The sequence below is a fragment of the Lycium barbarum genome, chromosome 9 (genome assembly GCF_019175385.1).
Source record: "Lycium barbarum isolate Lr01 chromosome 9, ASM1917538v2, whole genome shotgun sequence".
Lineage (NCBI taxonomy): Eukaryota > Viridiplantae > Streptophyta > Magnoliopsida > Solanales > Solanaceae > Lycium > Lycium barbarum.
This window is the reverse complement of record NC_083345.1, coordinates 125,093,978-125,113,085: the sequence shown is the minus strand read 5'-3', so window position 1 is coordinate 125,113,085 and position 19,108 is coordinate 125,093,978. Positions and strand designations below refer to the sequence as shown.

The 19,108-nt window shown below is 34.1% G+C and overlaps 1 protein-coding gene across 1 annotated transcript; it reads right to left on the bottom strand.

Moving 5' to 3' along the window:
- Window positions 1-12,996: 12,996 nt before the first annotated feature.
- On the bottom strand, window positions 12,997-14,267 carry LOC132609907 (brassinosteroid-responsive RING protein 1-like). The gene has a single exon (XM_060324111.1). It carries the CDS (start codon window positions 14,078-14,080, stop codon window positions 13,586-13,588), a length of 495 nt encoding a protein of 164 aa, XP_060180094.1. The 5' UTR covers window positions 14,081-14,267; the 3' UTR covers window positions 12,997-13,585.
- Between the last annotated feature and the right edge of the window lie 4,841 nt (window positions 14,268-19,108).

Below are 19,108 nucleotides of genomic sequence, written 5' to 3'. Positions count from 1 at the left end.
ACTCAAGGTTATGAATGATGCAATTTAATAAAGTTTTTTTTTTTTTTTTGTATGAATGTTGCCATTTTGACTAACTTTTGATTAATTATTAATGAACAAATTTAAGTATTCGTAAAGAACTTCAAGCTAATGTCACCGAGCCTTTAAACGAAAATGACGTTCGAGCACTTTTTAACCACTAAAACGGTCATCCGAATTTTTGTGTATCCTTGATGTATTGATCCTACCTTATTAATCGCACAAAAATAAGTAGGGTTCTATATAAAATATTCAAGTTTCGGGGTCCCGAAGTATGATTAATCTATGGTCAAAGTACGTTAAAAAGTGTAATGGAAGAAGGGTTAACCAAAAGAGTTGAAAAAAAAATGGGAGACACTATAGCGCAGTAAATTACTGCGCTATAGTAGTTAACGAAGCCGTCCCCGTTAACTGCTTTAGCGCAGTAAATTACTGCGCTAAAGGTATTTTGCTAACATTTTTTTTTGTTGGGGTATTTTGGTTCAAAATGTTTTTTTTGGGGCATTTTGGTTCCGAACTCGTAGGGGAAGGGGAAATGGGGGAGGGCCTATAACGTGGGAATTCGAACCCTCACCAACAAGGCGAAAGTTCAGGTAGCCAACCAACTGAGCTACTAAATCCCTATTGTTTGAGTTGATTCAAGAAGAATATGGAGACATTTAGAAATATGGTGCATGTTAATCTCTAATTTCTGGATTTCTCTATTATTCTCTTTTTAATTCTCGCGGTTTTTTCCCTGTTTTGATGCTTTAACTGTTTTACCCTTTCATTATGCTTAGTTGTTTTTGTTATTCTGACTTAATTGTTTGTGTTTATTCGGGGGTCATTTGCACGATTATCCTTTAAAGGCACTGCTCTTTCATTTTTGCCTCTCAAATTGGTGGTCTTTAATTTTTTTCCATTCGCCTAATACCATGAGGTTTGGGTTTGGTAGGAATCTAGTAACTCAGTTGGTTGGCTACCTGAACTCTCACATTGTTGGTGAGGGTTCGAATCCCCACATTGTAATCCCCTTCCTCGTTTCCCCTTCCCCTACCCCTATGTAATAAAAAAAAAAAAAAAAAGTTTGGATTTGAACGCCGACTCAGTCAACAAAAAAAAATCTCAAGGCAGAGTTTCGTAGCAAAGTTAGGCCTATTCGGACCAAAGTTAGGCTTGAGGCATATTTTTGAATGCAAAATTCTACCTCAGGCAGAGTTGGTTCGAATCCGGAACCTCGAAGTATTAGGCGAAGGACAAAAATTAAAGACCACCAACTTGAGGGGCAAAAATTAAAGACCAGTGCCTTTGAAGGGCAATCCGCACAAAAACATGTTATTTATTTAGCTTACTTTTTAATTTTGTTCATGTTAATTCAGTGGGTTAAATTTTGCCTGAAGAAATAGTTGGAATTTTTATTTACGGGCAAATATGACCCATTGAGCTAATTTTAAATCGTTACTTCAATTCTCGAGGCACATATTTATACTGTTCCAATTTGTTTGTATGTGCCTCATATACCACGATGAGCTTTTGGACAATTCGATAAGAGCGAACTTCAAAAGCATCAGACCATTTATAATGGCTCGTCCCTAGTGTCTTTGATCGAACTGAAAGGTCTCTCTTCAATTCCTTCCGAGGTTTGAACTGCCAACCAACTCTTATCTCGAAGCACATGTTTATACTCTTCCAATTTGTTGTACGTGCCCCAGACACAACTAATTAAAATGAGCGGTTTTAATAGTCAAAACTCCTAAGAATAGCACCTTTTTGGTATTGAACCAAAAAAATCAAATTCTGTTGCTACTCTAAAAGCAAAAAAAAATCAAATTCTGTTGCTACTCTAAAAGCAAAAAAAATTCAATTAGTAGAGTATATTTTATTAGAATCAGTGTTTTAAAGGCGAGGGCGTAAGGCGGGGCGTTTTACGTCTGCCTCAGTGAGGTGTAAGCCCCATGGGGTTTTAATTTTTAATATTTTATAAAATGATATAATTATAATAAATACTTTTAAATATGTGAAATAGCGTAAAAAATTGAAGAAAATTATAAATAAGTGATATATATATATATATGCTCCACCCCCCCACCCCCAAAAAAAACTAATTAGAACAATGTATTATATGCTACTTACAAGTACAAGTAACTGCTCGTTACTCTTTTGAGATAGTAGAAGACAAGATAAATAATTGAAAAAGAATATATATATATATATATATATATATATATATATATATATATATATATAGGCTCCACCCCCACAAAAAAACTAATTAGAACAATCTATTATACGCTACTTACAAGTACAAGTGACTACTCGTTACTTTTTTGAGATAGTAGAAGACAAGATAAATAATTGGAAAAGAATATATATTAGGCATTCTAACAATAAAAAAAGGTCTTGACTTTTAAATTTAATGTTTCAGTTCCTTTTTAAAACATTTGAGTAATTACATGTTGACTTTTGAGAATTTGGGCATTATATTAAGGACTTATTTAACAAATTTCGTTTTAGTTCGAAGAAGTTTTCTGGACTTACGCCCCAACAAAAAAAAAACTCGCCCCAAACGCCTGGGCGTATGCCCCGAATTGCTGGGTGTACGCCTTTGGAGACTTTCGCTCCGACCCATCGCCCCGGGACATTTTTGGTACGCCCCGCCCCAGGGCTCGCCCCGAAAACGCCCTTTAAAACACTGGTTAGAATATCGACTTCATTAAGTCTCTGAAATTCAATTGAACTTCAGCAAATGCATTATTACATCACTTAATTTGAACTAAATCAAATAATCGGGTAAATCATTTTTTACAATAGAGAAGACGTATCATTATAACATGAAACTCAAACAAAGCAGACATTTTATCTCAGTAAAAGTTAAATAAAACAAAAAGTTGACAGCAGAAAAAGCTATACAGTGACAGAATATCTAAAAATTATACTGTAGGTGGTCGTTTGGTAGATAGTCAAAATTATCCCGGGATTGTAATCCCAGGACTAATTTAGCCCAAGAGTATGGGATAAAATAATCCCAGTATAAGTGGGATAAGATGGGATATCCCATCTTTTATCCCAGGATGCATTTTGTGCTTTGTTTGGTATAAAGTATAAATTTATACCTCCTACCAAACATGATACAAAAAATTAGTGTTGAGATATTCCAATTTATACCATGCACCAAACGACCCCTAGGTGTTTTGCTAAAATTAAAGGGATAGAGCAGGTGGCTGAGTAAGTGAGGTCCACTAAAAGTGGCATCTCTTAATAATCTCTTAACATAAAGTTTCTCAAAATTTGTAAATTATTATAGTTATTATCGATAGACGATAATCTAATGTTTTATCCGAAAGGTTGAGCAATATATATACTAGTCTAACAAACATGACTCGAGTCTAAAGTTGTTGGAAAGAATAGTTTTGAAGACTATATTTGTATAACCTTTAAAAATAGAGACAAAATCTAGGTGGTTTCCTAAAAATGGGACATTTATGTAAATCAACCCAGAGTTCTCCTGAAACAAGTTTAGCAACAAACTAGGCCCAATGTTTGCTGGTCTAGGCTGGTAAAACGAATGGGCCTGTCTTGCTTCTCCTACATTTCTATTAGTTTATCGGACCGGCTTTGGGCTTTTATACATTGCTATTCATTTGCATTTTTTCCACGGATTGACCTTCAAAGGCGTTGGTCTTTAATTTTTGTCCTTCATTTAAAAAAGTGACCGAAATTTGTTTGAAGTTCTGGCTTCGAATCCCGACTCAGTAAAAAAGAAACTAATTTCGTAAGGCAAGGCTTTGCGAAAAGTCTGCCTTCTAAGGCAAAATTTTTAATGCACATTCTGCCTTAAGGCAAAAGTTTGCAAGACAGATTTTTTTTTTTTACTTTGCTGGAATTCTACAAGGCCTAACTTTTGCCCAAATAGGCCTAATTTTGCTACGAAAATCTTCCTTGAGATTTTTTTTGACTTAGATTGAGTTCTACCCAAACCTCGATATATTTTAGGCGAAGAGCAAAAATTATAGACCAGCAATTTGAGGGGCAAAATTAAAGACCAGCTCCGAATAAGGACAATCGTGCAAATTGCCCCTTCATTTGGATCCTTCTTGGGGCTTGCTTTCTGACTCAATACTAACACAGTTATATTTAGTCAAAACTATATCTTTGAAATGCGTCCTAACTACATCTTTGAAATGCATCCTCATGTGCGAGCTTGATTTTTTTACGATGAGCTAAGCATGTGAAAAATCTTTTTTGATAAGCATATGTCTACTCATTTAGTAGTATCTTGAAATGTGTGATCACCTTATCTCAAAGTTTAAATTGATAGAGAATTAGAGATGACACACTTATATTTACTTAATTATGTTTTCAACATATCTCCTTACATGCGAGCTTAATTCCTTTACTAGCGTTGTGAAGTGTGTGATCATTTAATGTAAAAACTTAAAATTGTTAGAAATAGTACATTTGAAATAATAATAAATTAAAGTAATTAAGCTGTTTGGTGGTCAAAGGAAGCATGTGAGTTCCATAATTTGAAAGTTAATGCATGAGAATGCTAATTACATTAGTTTACTTGCACTTTTTTGGACAGGTGTACGACATGCATGATAATCATCAAAATAACATCTCACATGATAATATGACCCACAGCTGTTGACCGTAAAAATTACGCGTACTCAAATATTACATCAAGTCAATAAGTATAAAATATAGGTCTTGCATATATGCTTATTAACAATTTGCGATAGTTAAGTGATATGCATTTTCTTTTTAATCTATCGATTCTTAATATTAAATATTTAATTTGGTGTAAACATCTGGTGAATTTTTATCAAACTCTTAGCTAATGTTCTTCGTTAATATTGGAAAGAAAGTTAAATCATGTCCATGATTAGGGAGCATGCTTTTTTGGGGTAAAAAAAACTTCCTACATGAGGCATAGACTTAGACAAGCCTTATTTAGCATTTTAAAACTTACTTTAAGCAAAAGATAAAAGAGTTAATTAAGTTATATAAACTGTCGGTATAAGGAATGTTTACATCATATGATTATCGTTAATTACTTATTGCAATAGGTAATTTGTCTTACTTATAAATCTCATAAGGAAAAAATTATTTATATCCGTTGGGCAACTTTATGATATAAGAAATTATCTACATTGTCGATGTATATAATTGAAACACGACAAAAAGGAGGAGGAGGTTTAGATTAGATGAGATAGCCAGCTTCCAAGAAAAGAAAATCCAAATTAAGGGTCAATAAGACTACAAAATTCACATGGAAAATGATAATGATTTTTCATAGTTGTTAAGGCGCATTTAACTGAATGACTTAAGGACAAGACCATTTTTCTCTTGTGGGGGAGATGTAGGAGTAAACAAACCAAACATAATCACATTTGGATAAGTAATTTATTGATTAATTTAAATTACACGATGGGTCCATGACTAAATCCTAGAAATGATTCTATTCCATTTTCATGTGCTTATCTAGTAGTAGTCATTTGTTATATATAGTAACACTTCATAGTTCACATAGTCTTATATTATCAGTGTATAGAACATAAAGCACGCGCGAGGGAACAAATTTATATTATGTGCACTGATAATATAAAGAATGTAAACGATATTAGGTTAAGTAGCCTATAATAGATAACTTTTCTTATCAAATTTGGTGTGATAACCTGAAAATAATGTATTAATATATGTGTCCACTGTAAGAGTTTATTTGGTTGTTGGAAAAAGAAATTTAATCACCGCATAAAACTTCGTACTGTTATATACATTGTTTGGATTTTTTTAAAATTTTGCGTAATTTATGTAGGAATTGATGTATTATTGTATGTATAATTGAATGTGAAATAAGAATACGGGTACTAATAATAAATATATGGATCAAGATAAAATAACAAAAATGGCCTGACATTGTTCAAGTTTATTATTTTCGTTTTCTGGAGGGTAAAGACATAAATTGACCTTTAAACTATACCCAAAAGTCATTTTCACAATTAAACTATACGGGTGACCTATTACACACCTAATATATGAAAAAGTGATATTATTTAACCCCTGAGAGCTGATGTGGCATAAAATATAAAAATAATTTTAAAAGGGGCGCGTTTTATTGATTTTTTTTTTTTGGCTAAATATACATATTTTAGGCTCCCCGCCCCTCTTCTTCATCTTCACAACATCACTGCCACCAGCCAAAACCTTCATATTTTTCATTTAACCACCACATCCCAACCCCTCCTCCACCCTCACGCCACCTCCACCTCCAGCGCCTTCATATTAAATATACATATTTCACCACCGCCATGCCCCTCGTTTTCTTCTTCACTTCCACCTACGTCGGAGCTCCGACGAGCTCGTCTCCGGCATTTACTGTTTCTGTTTTTTTTTTCACCATGAACATTCTAAGAGAAAGAAGATTAGAATGAGAGATTGGAATATGGTAGAAGATTGACGGTGGGTGGTCTGGGGGCTGGCGGGCAGTAGTGCGGCGGTGCAGAAATGAAGAAGGAGGATTTAGGGGTTGGGGGTGGGGGCGGTGCAGAAATGAAGAAGGAGGATTTGGGGGTTGGGGGTGGGGGCTACGTGACGGTGGGGGCATAAAAGAAGAAGAAGAAGAAGAAGAAGAGGGGTCTGGGGGTGGGGGCGGGGGCTGCGTGACGGTGGGGGCATAAAAAATGAAGAAGAAGAAGAAGAAAAAGAAGAGGGGTCTGGGGGTGGGGGCGGCGTGGTGCTGGTGGTGTGAAGGATTTAGGGGGTGGGGGTAGCGTGAAGGTGGAAGGGAAGGGCGGGGTGGGGCGGGGGGGGGGGGGGTTGTGGTGAAATGGAAAAGAAGAGGGAAAATTAGTTTTTAAATTTTTTAATTTTGTTAATAAAGTAAAAAAAAGCAAAATTGTGAAAGAATAAATAAAATAAATAAATAAATAAAAATTGTGAAAGAATAAATGACGTGTCGATGACGTTTCGCGCGCGTGTGATACATTTCCACACCTGAGACTGGTTATATGTGCGTTAGGGATTAAATAATATCACTTTTTCATATATTAGGTGTGTAATAGGTCTCCCGTATAGTTTAAATGTGAAAATGACTTTTGGGGTATAGTTTAAGGATCAATTTATGTCTTTTGCCTTTTCTGGAAAATATTCAACATAACATCTGCATTATAATCTATGCATAACTTGTCTTCAAACCAAAGGACCCCTTAGTGTAACACTGTAACTCTTACCAAACAAAACATTTATATAAGCTCATTTACACAAATAAAAGGTGGACAACTACAGTGTGGTTTGTCTACATTTTTCTCTTTTAGACTAAGGGGTCACAAACACAATGTTGTTGCAGTATTTGCATATGAATATGCACATGCTATGATTTCTATTTTATTTTTTGGTTTGTCTCATTCTTCGTTGGTACCTGTTTTGAGATCCGACTAATTTTGATTTATGTCATAAAATTGCACTTTAAAGTTTTCTATCAAAGGTGATTTCCTTTCCAGGACTCGAACTCGAGATCTCTGGCTAAGGATGAAAGAGTATATACCTACTACCCTACCACAGTCTTTTGATGGTGATTTGGTTTAATTTTCGGGTTCGTATCATGAAGTCTCATTTTATAGAGGTTAAACGTTCTCTAATAAAAGTGACTTTATTTTCAGAATTTGAATCCGAAACTTCTGATTAAAGATAGAAAAATATACTTACCGCCCACTGTAACGGTTGGTAGTGATTTAATTTTTAATTTATGGAGTCGACAATGAAGGAGCCAACTAACACTGTAACACAACTGTAATTCCATATTGACATGTTATAACATGCCAGCGAAACAACTTACCTTTTTTTTTCAAGAACATAGTACACATGAAAGATTTGAGCTCATCCTTAATCCATGTGTTAATCATACTTTATTTGTCTTAAGCTGTTTAAAGCGTGAACGCCATTATCTGCGAAAATCTAGTTAGAATCATGACTTTCTATTACCATATCTCTGCTGTCTATGAATTTTCTTGAAACCACAAGAAAGAAAAAACAGAAAATACTTGTATACTAAAAGGTTTAATTTTTTACTTCTATACATTAATCGTTGCATTTCAGCTTGTTGAGTTGTAGGCAGTAACAGATTTAGGGTTTAAATTTGATGTGGTTAATTATGTTTTTATGGACAGTTACTTGTAGTTATCTTTTAAGTAACATGATAATGTAAAAAATTATTTGTTTGGCAGTGAATGGAAGTAAGCTCAAAAGATTCTAATGCAAAAGATTTCGACAGACAACTTCTGTCGCTAAATGGCAAAAAACTGTCGTTAATTCTATATGACGAAGGATTATCAAAAGTTAAATCCTGTTAGCCCAAGAGTTATCTAGCGATATTGCTATACATTGTAAAATCTTGATTCAAAAATCAGTGGTTTTATCCAAAGGGCCACGCCACTTTGGACATTAAATCTAGTGACAAGACAAAAGATAAAGGAAAAGAGAAGAAAGCGTACATGGAGATAAAGGAATTCTTTGATATGTAACGTGCATACATAATTTTAATAATTTCCATAAGTAGGTAAAAGTTGATAAAAAAGAATATTCTTCACGCATGCATTACAAAAAATAATTGAAAGGAGAGGTAGGTAACAAGGTAAGATCTAACAAGTTTCTCACCCTTAAAAAAAGTAATTAATTAACTCAAAAAAAATCTTAGGCTTAAAGGTCAAAGTGATCTTGAGATCAGTAAAGATTTCAAGTTGAATTAATAAGATTTCTTCCAATTATATATTGCTTAGCGCCTGTTTAGCCATTATGTCAAATCAACTTAGTTTAAGTAACTATACTTCATAATAAAAATACTTCTATGAAAAATTCTTTGAGAGAATAGCAATTTAATTTGTATCGGAAAAGGAGGGCACTCATTTCGGGTGGGCTTACTCAAATAACTGTATTTATTTTTCTTGATTTTATGCATGGATCAATTTTTTAGAAATTTTGCTTTAGATAATTGAGCATCTTACACTCCATGAATAGCCGAGACATGTGAAACTAAGTGGAGGTCCGAACCGACTGACGTTGCAAAATTGTTCCCTGCGGGTTGGAGCAAAAACAATTCTCGAACCAAGAATGGAGGACTTTTCCCCCGACCGAGAAATAAATTAGTACTTTCCACTCGAGCTCCATCATGGAATGCCTAGGCCTCCCAAAAGGTAGTATGGATGCGTGAAAAGATTTTCTCGGACCCGTTTTTTTTTTTTAAATCGAGGATTATTTGAGAAGTATTTTTGTTATAAGTAGCTTGTATTTGGCAAATATTTTTAAAAAGCATTTTCATGTGTAAAATTACGAAAAAGAAAGAGTGTATTAATTAATTTAATAAAATAAGATTCTTTATAGGTAATATTAGTCTAAAAAAATCAAATATATATATATATATATATAATTGCAGGACATATGCCAGGTGACGTGCCACACTCCTAAACTAGAATCTCTATTCATCTTTATTCTCAAATTTTTGCCTTTATTCTCTATTCTATATGTATTAATTAATTAGCAAAAAATGAACTGATGCATCCGTTCGGAACAGTTGTATCCGTTTCCAAGTGTCAAATTTTTGCTTTTTCTATCTCAATTGTCACCGATGTAATCCTCACAAATACCTATACCCAAGTTCCTTCCTTTCAACATCATTACTGTCATACTTTCGTACGCATCCATTTTCACGGCCATTATTGAAGAGACTTCTTCCATTTGTGATTTCACATTTTTGGTAGGCAATAGCATTTAGATGGCATTTTCACATGTAGAGGATATTCCTATCAGATCACTTGTGGGGCAAAACACAATCGAACATCTAGGAAGGTACTTACTGAAAGTGAAAGGCCTATTTAAATTATTGCCCCTTCCAAATAAGCATTTACGGCATTATGTTTGCTGCCACTGAAGTATGCTTATTACTCCCTCAGTAGTGGAATCAGAATTTTTACTGAGTGATTCAAAATATGAAGAAGTATATACACGAAGAAGTCAAAGGAATTCAACATTTACTATATATACATAAAGAATAATTTTAATATAACAGTGTAATCGGATGAAACCCCTTAGCCGCACCTGGCTCCGCCCCTCACTCCCTCCATATCAATTTATGTGATACTTTGCATGAATTGCTGCTAAAAGGTATCATAAAATTTCCCTCAGTTATTATTTAATTGATGACTAGGAAGCAGGCCGGAATTATAAACAATCCCAATATGCCCTCGATGTGCGGCACAACCCAAGCGGTTGTCACAAAAAAGATGGCAGGACACAATCAAATGAGAAATAGAAGAACAATATAATATAGATTTTTTTGCTCTTTCTGGACCTAATTATTAATTTTTAACAGTACTATAGCTTCTTTTGTTTGGGCATGATTCTGCTTTTTTCTAATATCTTCTGGTGTGCATGTACGGTGTTACTCCAATATTATTCTTCCTCTTCAATTTTATTATTATTTATAAGAATGATAAAAGGAACTAATCAAATAAAAAAAATATTTTTTATTTCTTGATTTTGCAAAAGCATAAGCATTTTGCAAAAGAAATTAGAGGAGAAAAACTGGGATTTGACTGGTGTGCAAAGAAGAGCGAGGTAAAGTAGAGAGATTCTTTTAAAGTCGAAATTTTGCTAAAGAGAAACGACACGGGGAAGAAATAAAAGTAGGGTAAGAAAGAATAAAGGAAAAACAGAATATTGGTTGTGGTTTACGTTCTATTAACATGCTTTTTTCCTTATTTTTCAATGTATTTCTTTTTATATTTGTTTTCTCTGCTGAACAAGAAAATAATAAAGAAAATAGTAAGAAGCTCTGTATCAAGAAAATGTTTTCTCTATCAATTTTAGCAACTCTTTTTTTTTTATTTAAGCTTCACTTGAACAATATGTTTGTTAGTAAACTTAAAATCTCATATATCTCAATGCACAACTTCATTACTATAATTCTGAAACAAAACTTGACACTATCTTCTCGATGACCTTAAGAAGTTTGTTGAGCACAATACAAGTGAGATGATTGATTCTTGTGAATAATTTTAGTTAGATAGGTAAGACGATCGTCACGTATTTGCTCCTATAGAAATCCACCATTGTATAATTACAGAAGTAATGCTTTAATCTAGATTTATAAATTTTTGATAATAATATTCCGTATAAAATTATTTTTGGATTTGATGTATATGTAGAATAAATAGAAGATTAATTTTAATTTTTTTTACTCAAAGACTAATATTTTATATTTCATTAGAGGTGCTTAAGTATGTGACTATGCAAGATCTTTTAATTTGAAGTTGGATTATTCTCAACATTTTTTTTATTTTTTACGAGATTTAGCCTTTTGTTATTTTCAATATTAAGTTTTAGTTAGAATATTTTAAACATTTCTACTTCTACAAGAATCTGTCTTTGTTATATTTAATATTCAAATATTGAAAATGGAATAGTTGCAAGTCCAATGAGGTTATTCATGCCTGTGCAAAGCGCGGGCAAGTTTCCTAGTACTTAATAAAAGTGGGAAAAAAAGTTTCCGCTACTTTTTTTTTTTAACTAAAAGATAGACAGCTGATTAATGTGCAGTACTTACATGTCTAATTAATCTTGATTAGATTAAAAGAAACCTTTAGATTGCAAATTATTGTTTAAAATGACTCATTATTAATAACGTGGTAAACTAATCTTTCCTTAAACTCATGCTTATCTACAAAGACAATTTCTGACATGCCTTGTAATCCTACACTTAAGCCTTACATGGCAGGCAGCTTGTAATATTTTTATTATGATGATGATCCAAATGTTTAGAACTAATTAATTAACCACCTAAAAATCAGATCTTGATCATCATGGAAGCCTTTCTATTTTTCACTAGGACGTCTGGATTTTTTAATATATTTATTAATCATTTGAATTATGGCAAAGTGGTTTGCTTTTGATTCAGAAAAATATTCATGATTCAGTACTAAAGACTAACAAAATTGTAAAGGAGGAGTTAATTACCTGGCTTAAGTAAGTTCAGCAGATTTTTTTTTTTAAAAAGTTCACATGGATAGTTACTTGAACTAATGAGCTTAACTTTATTCATCAACAACAATATAATACATCGAACTGTTTACACCAAACTAATATACTTTATCATAATTTAAGTGATAAATGATGTGAAAATACACATTAATTACTCATAACTAAGTGATAAAAAGGTATCCAGAAGACACATGTTATGCGTGATACGCCTTTTTATTTATCTCGGAGCCATTTGTTTGGGTGAGGCATACTAAACCCACTACGTATCACACTACCAGGTGACTCGCCTGAATGTCGAATCTTTCCCACCAGAGATAACAAAGAAAGATATTCAGTAAAAAAAATACGATAATCAAAATACATTCCATTCAAACAATTGAATAACTAAGAACAAAATCAAGCTACAAGTCTTAGCAACCATTTCTATTTTTAGTAGTAACTTTCACCTTAGCAACCTCGTCAAATTACGAGAAAAAAAAAAAGAGAAGGTAATTATTACTAATTTTAATTTGGTAAATGTGACTTTTAGTTAATCTTTGTCCTAAAATATCAAATATACTTATTTTGCGAAAATAATTTTTCAACTACTATTACTACACAAAAGCATTTAAAGTTTAGGAGCCATTAAATTAACAACTAAAAGCTACTTGTAATAAATTTCTACGAGAACACTTCATTTGCCAATAGAGTTAACCAAAAAATGTTGTGTGCAGTAGTACAGACAAAGTACATGTAAGCTGATTCGAACACTACATATATTATTACATGAGAGAAAATGATATATAAGTTACTAACAATCAACCACACCAAGTTCATGGAAGGAACTAAACAAGAAAGGGAACAAAGCTGATCAGTAGAGTGTATTTCTTCACCTTTTAATCAAATGTTTCGAGTTTCGTGTGAACAAAAAGGATTGACGAATAATTTATCTTTCAATAAATTTTACACAACACGAATTCAAATTAATAAAAAAAAATTCATGTCACAAAAATCTACTAATACAACCAAAGTAACCTAGGACTGACAAAAGTCTTCAACTATTTCAACACATGGATGGATCAATTATTGTGCTTTCAGATAAAATTGAACTAGGATATATAGTCTTTTTTCTTCTTTTTGTTTGAGGCATCCTAGGTTGCTAAATATAAAAACCTAAGACCTAGGCTCCAATGCAAATTCTGTTGGGAATATTAACAATATCACTCAGAATAATGAACAAAAGGATAAAATCAACTCAGCATCGTGACAAATCACAGTCTTGAAAGCGATTTCGGACCGATTGTGGTACAAATCGTTTAGTCCGATCGCTCCCAAGGTTCCACAACACTTCCAAACACTTGCACTAGTGACTGAAAGTTTGGAGTTTCACAAAACTAATTGTCCAGAAACAACTCAAGAGGAAAAGATGATGAGAAGGAATTTTTTTGTGTGTAAGTAATTCACCAAAAAAGAATGATTTAAACCCTAAATATCCACTCCCTTTTAGCCCGAACTCTAACCTAAAATTACCCGACACAAATTTAAATTAAAAAAAAAAATCCTTTTTTTTTTGTGACTAGTATTCTTCATAAAAACCAGAATTAATTCCAGAAGCCAACCATAACTTCTCATTAAAAATCCCCATCATACCCTCCGGTATAAATTCCCTCCTACAAAGCGGACACGTCATCCGATAATCATGATCCATCCAACGGTCCACACAGCTTCTATGGAACACGTGGCAGCAATTCACCAGCCTCCTAATCTCGTCATCCGAACCAAACTCATGAAGACACACCGCGCATGATTCGGGTCGGGTCGGGTCGGGTATCTCAGAGTACTTCACAACTGGCAATATCTCCCGGATCAGCTCCGCCGATACGGAGCACATCCACGTCGGGTTAGGAAATTCGGGTCGGGTCGGGTCGGGCAATTCGGGTTCGAAGAAATCACCGAGGCCCATGAAGGTGAATAATGTGCAAATGAGTTTTCTGATGAAACCAAGAAGTGAAAGGAGGTGAAGGAGTTGTTTGGGGAAATGAAAGTCAGTGTAGCCTAATGGAAAACCCATTATATTATTTCTATTTTTGGAAAGGGAAGGTGTTTTTGTGAGTAATAGTGTGTGTAGTGTGTGTGTGAAAAAATAAATGGAGGAATTTAGTGATGAACTGAGTTCTGAGATTATTCTTTAATGGGAAAATGGGGTAAGTGGGGGATTATATAGTGGTTTCTTTCTAGCGGAGCTCTATCAAAAGCAACCTCTACTCCATAAAGATAGACAATAAAGTCTGCATAAATATTGACAGTTTTCTTATATTCTTATTTTAATAGTGACAGTTTTCTTAGATTTGATGTTGAATAAGGATAGAAGGGTATTTAATGACCTATTTAACCCTTTTCTGTAGATAAAATGACCGGATTAGGCAAGGACAAATATAAAATTTATTTATGAATTTTGAATTCTACAATAACAACTTTATATGCTAATATTCTATTCTAAATCTAAAAATTATACTAATGTTTAGTGAACTTTTTACCATTAATGCAAGATTTAAGATAAATCTAAATTCGCCCCTTGAAATAAACCAATGTTTTTCTATGGAGGAGGATTTGTATGGGGTTATTAAGGTTTTTCGGGGGGGGGGGGGGGGGGGGAGAGGGTTAGTGATAAGGATGTGAGAGTATCAAGTGGGTGTCTGTATACGATGATGTCCCTTTCGTATGATTTTGGGCTTCTCACCTTTTTACACTTTTGAACTGTCAATTTTGGACAAAAAAGAAAGGAAAGAAAACTCTTTATTTTTTTTATCTACCTTCTTATTTTAGGTTCTATCAGATCCTAAGCAACAAATTATGCTATTTTTTAGTTTCAAAAAGGACGGATTTGGATGGGTGTATTTCACTCGCTATAATAGTAAATTATGAGTCGTTTGGATAGGCTTATAAGTTGGTCAAATCAGCTTATAAGCCATTTTTAACTTATTTGGATATTTGGTAAAATAGAAAACAGCTTAAACTAAGTTAAAAAGTGCTTAAAATAAGCAAAAATTAAGAAGTTAGTTGCTCAACCCCATTTTTTTTTGCTTAAAAGCCATTTTGGTTTAACCAATTTTTTTTTTTGTTGGGTTTCATTTAATGTTACTCCACGAGTTATTTATTATTTTTCTATCGTGTTTTTAAATATGAAAACAACAACAGCCGAGGGTTATGATATGATGATCCCTTCACTCTTAATTAAAGGTCTCGCATTCGAGCATGGAGAATGAAAAATCCAGGTAGGGATAGTTTCCGGCCCCTTTAATGACCTTATGCATATCAAATTTAGATTAATCGGGACTCCGATGTGAATACCGAACACAGGATGAGAAACAAAAAAAATTATACTAATATTTACAAAATATGAAAGTAGATTCATATTTCCAAGGAAGTGACCTACTAATTCAAGAGGATTTACTCTATTACTTACTTATTAAGCTATTGCAAAGTTTAGAAGACGTCCGATAATATATGCAAAGTTTATGAAACACTATATTTGTGAACAAAAATTCGTACACAAAATAGATGTCGCTTTCTTTTGGGGCCATTGATACATAGTCCTGTGGACATGGTGATGTGTCTAATGTACTCTTTCATAAAAATTCATGTGCTATCTTTAGCTTTCTTTATAATTAAAGGTACTATAGTGCTCTTGACAACAACTAAGGCAACTTCACATTTGCAAATGCTCAACACAAATAATCAAGTGATTTTGACTTGTTAGGTACGAATGAAGGAACATAAGAAAAGGACTCAACTGAAAGCCACTAGCCCAAATATGTATTTTCAAAACTAGTATTATCAATCTATCAAGTAACATTGATTGTAAATTGACCACAAGCCTAGCTAGAACATTGTAACACTATAAGAAAAATTATATTTGACAATAATTTTTTGTTTTATTGTCATACATTGATTATTGTTGTAAAAAATATTTTTGGCAATCAAAAAAAAGAAAAATTGTTGCATGAACTATTCCCAACGGCTGTTATTGCAACAACTTTTTTTTTTGTTGCCAAAAATACTTTTTGCAACAATAATCAATACTATGACAACAAAATTAAATTCTTTGGCAACAAAAAAATCATTTGCCAACAATAAAATTAAGTTGTTACCAAATATAAAAAAGTTTGTTGCAATTTCTATACTTTCTTGTAGTGTAAATTGACTACAATTCTAGTTTATTTTCATAAATAAAAGGAAAAGAGAAGAAATCTGGTTTATATAAATGGTTATCTCCCGTAGAGGAATGTGATGCTTATGAATCTGAGGCGGAACCAGAATTTAGAGTTTATTGGTTCTGAATTTGGCACCAAATTTCTAGATGTCATAGTTACTGGGTAAATATTTATACATATTTAATGGATCTCCTAGTACAAATACAAAGTCTAAACAAAAGTTATTGGGTTCATCTGAACTCGTAACTAATACTATCACTCCGCCCGTCCTATGATGGAGTGCGGGTTGATGAGGGTCGTCAAAGAGAAGGACTGACATGTTTTTAGGCCGGCAAGCTTCTGAAGAAGGGGTGCACATGACACCTTAAGCAAGTTTCACATCAAAAAGGGAGAGAAGAAGAATGAAGTGCTATATAACAGAGAGCAGAAGTACACTTGATATACACACTTTTAAACTCGATAATGGCGTAGCCTAGGAACAAATCTGTGAGATTTGTTAGGACAAAGCAAACAATACGTGCAATTGGCTAGACCTCAACAAGTAATTAGTGACCGGGCACCTAGGTCATTGTGACTATTCAAAACAATCACCTAACTTGAACAAAGAACTTCTTTTAAAATAATATTTTATTTTTATTATTAACTAACAACACCTAAATAAATTAAATATACCAAAAGAACCACATATTGGATTCTACCTGAGAATAGATCGAAGTCACCTTTGCTAGGGAGGGTTTTACCTTCCAAAGTGAAACCAACTTCCGGGCACGAATGTCACGACCCAACCCCGTAGGCCGTGATTAGTGCCCGATATGGGCACCCAAACACATCCATTAAATGCTATCTCAAATTTTATTAAATGCACCCAAGTATATAGCAGAAGCCGACAAGGCTATATTTCAAATTTAGATAATTTCCAGAAAAAAATTTCGGCAGAGTTTCCTTTGTTTTACGGACTATCCAATATAACCCTGCGCACAGAAAATACCAACAAAGGCCACACAGGGCCGACAAAGCAACATTTAAACATATGCGGACCGGCCGCCGCGGCGAATGGGATCGCCCAAACACAACATATACACGCATTCATACAGGAAGACCCCCAACCCACAAACATGTCCACAGACCTCTAAACAGACCGACAGATTCATATGACGGGACAGGGCCCCGTCGTACCCCTGACTATCGTACATATATACAATAGCAGAAAAACTGTACCAAAATATGTGCTCTGGACAAAAGAGCGCTCCCAAAATAGAAGAATAAAGTCCTAGGCAGGCGGGTCAACAAATCTGTCGTCAGTACCTGCGTGGCATGAAAACGCAGCCCCCGAAGAAAGGGGGGTCAGTACGAAATATGTACTGAATATGTAAAGCCTGAAGTACAGAACAAAGATCATAACCGGAAACAGAACAAACAGAAAAAGGGATGCATAATCCAGAATATCAAACGCATATTTCCGAAACATAAATGTGAGTGCAGAATCATAGGTCATATCATGTCCGGTCCCTACCAAGGGACTCGGTAAACAGAATGTGGTCACCCCCCCGACACTGGTGCCACAACATATAAGGATCAGAAAAGGGGAATAACCCCGTAACATAACATATCATAGCAGATGGCCATAACATATCATATCATATCATAATGTGTGTACATGGCACAACATACTCCACAACCCATGTACATATGTACCTGCCCCCTCACATCGAGGCACGGTGAACAATGCAGAGGAATACGCTTGAGAACATATCCTGGCCCGGGCTCAGTGAAGGAAACATTGAGACATCCACGAGTGGAGTAGTGAGAAACTAATGCAATATGAGACATAATACATTTTACAAGGACTCGATGGAGTATTCCGAACAACAACCGTATTAATGAAACCGCACGATAGTCACGGTGCGCATATTTCGGATAACAAAAATAGATTATGTGATAATAGTCTTCTTGGGATCATTTCCATATTCCAAAATAATTTATAAGACTCAATTATAAGTAAGTGACCATACTTGAAATTCGAAATGATAATCATACCAAATTCTTTCAAAAGTCGTCTGAATTACATGAAGGAAAGTCGAGGGACCCATGGACGGGTATTGACCCGAGTCGGGCCCGCCTATAGAAAACATACTCATTATACATCATGCAAACTCCTATAAAAATATTGGAGCAATCCGAGCCTTTATGCAAAAGATATGACATTTCATAGTTACAGAATTCTTTAAAACAACTTTTTTTTTTGTACAAAGTTTGGAAATCAATGCTTTCGAAGACATAATGGTTCATACTTCATCACAACATACATAAGAATGCCAAGAAATATATATAAGGATCATAACGTACTCGGATTTCGAATTTGGAATTTCCTCGAGACTTGTGATATAGCCTATTGAAAACTAAGGCATGCCAAAAGAAAGAAGAGTTGCGCTTTACATACCTTTAGCGTTTAGTCGTATTATAACTTGTACTTGCTGCCCAAAAACACTTATCCTATATCAAGATATCAAGAGCTACAATTAGTCTACGAGGGAATTCAATACGTACTTTAACGTTAACAATCCCTTTCAAACATTTAGACCACGTTTCGTTCGCATTCAAACCAACTACATACAACCGATCCAACGTCAATAATCATATGCTCAATACCAATCCGGACAGCCCACATAACATTCCAAATACAACATTCCATATCGATTCACATACGGCTACTACATTATCAAGTTACTCCTAATAATTCGTAGGCTTAACGTTTTCGTGTAGCAACTTTACAACAACCCAAACAACGTAAATACAATATATATTCTTAACTATCATTAGTCTTTCCAATTTAAAGAAGACAACATGTCCAAAACAGTTCCTAACCACGACACGTCCAAAACAGT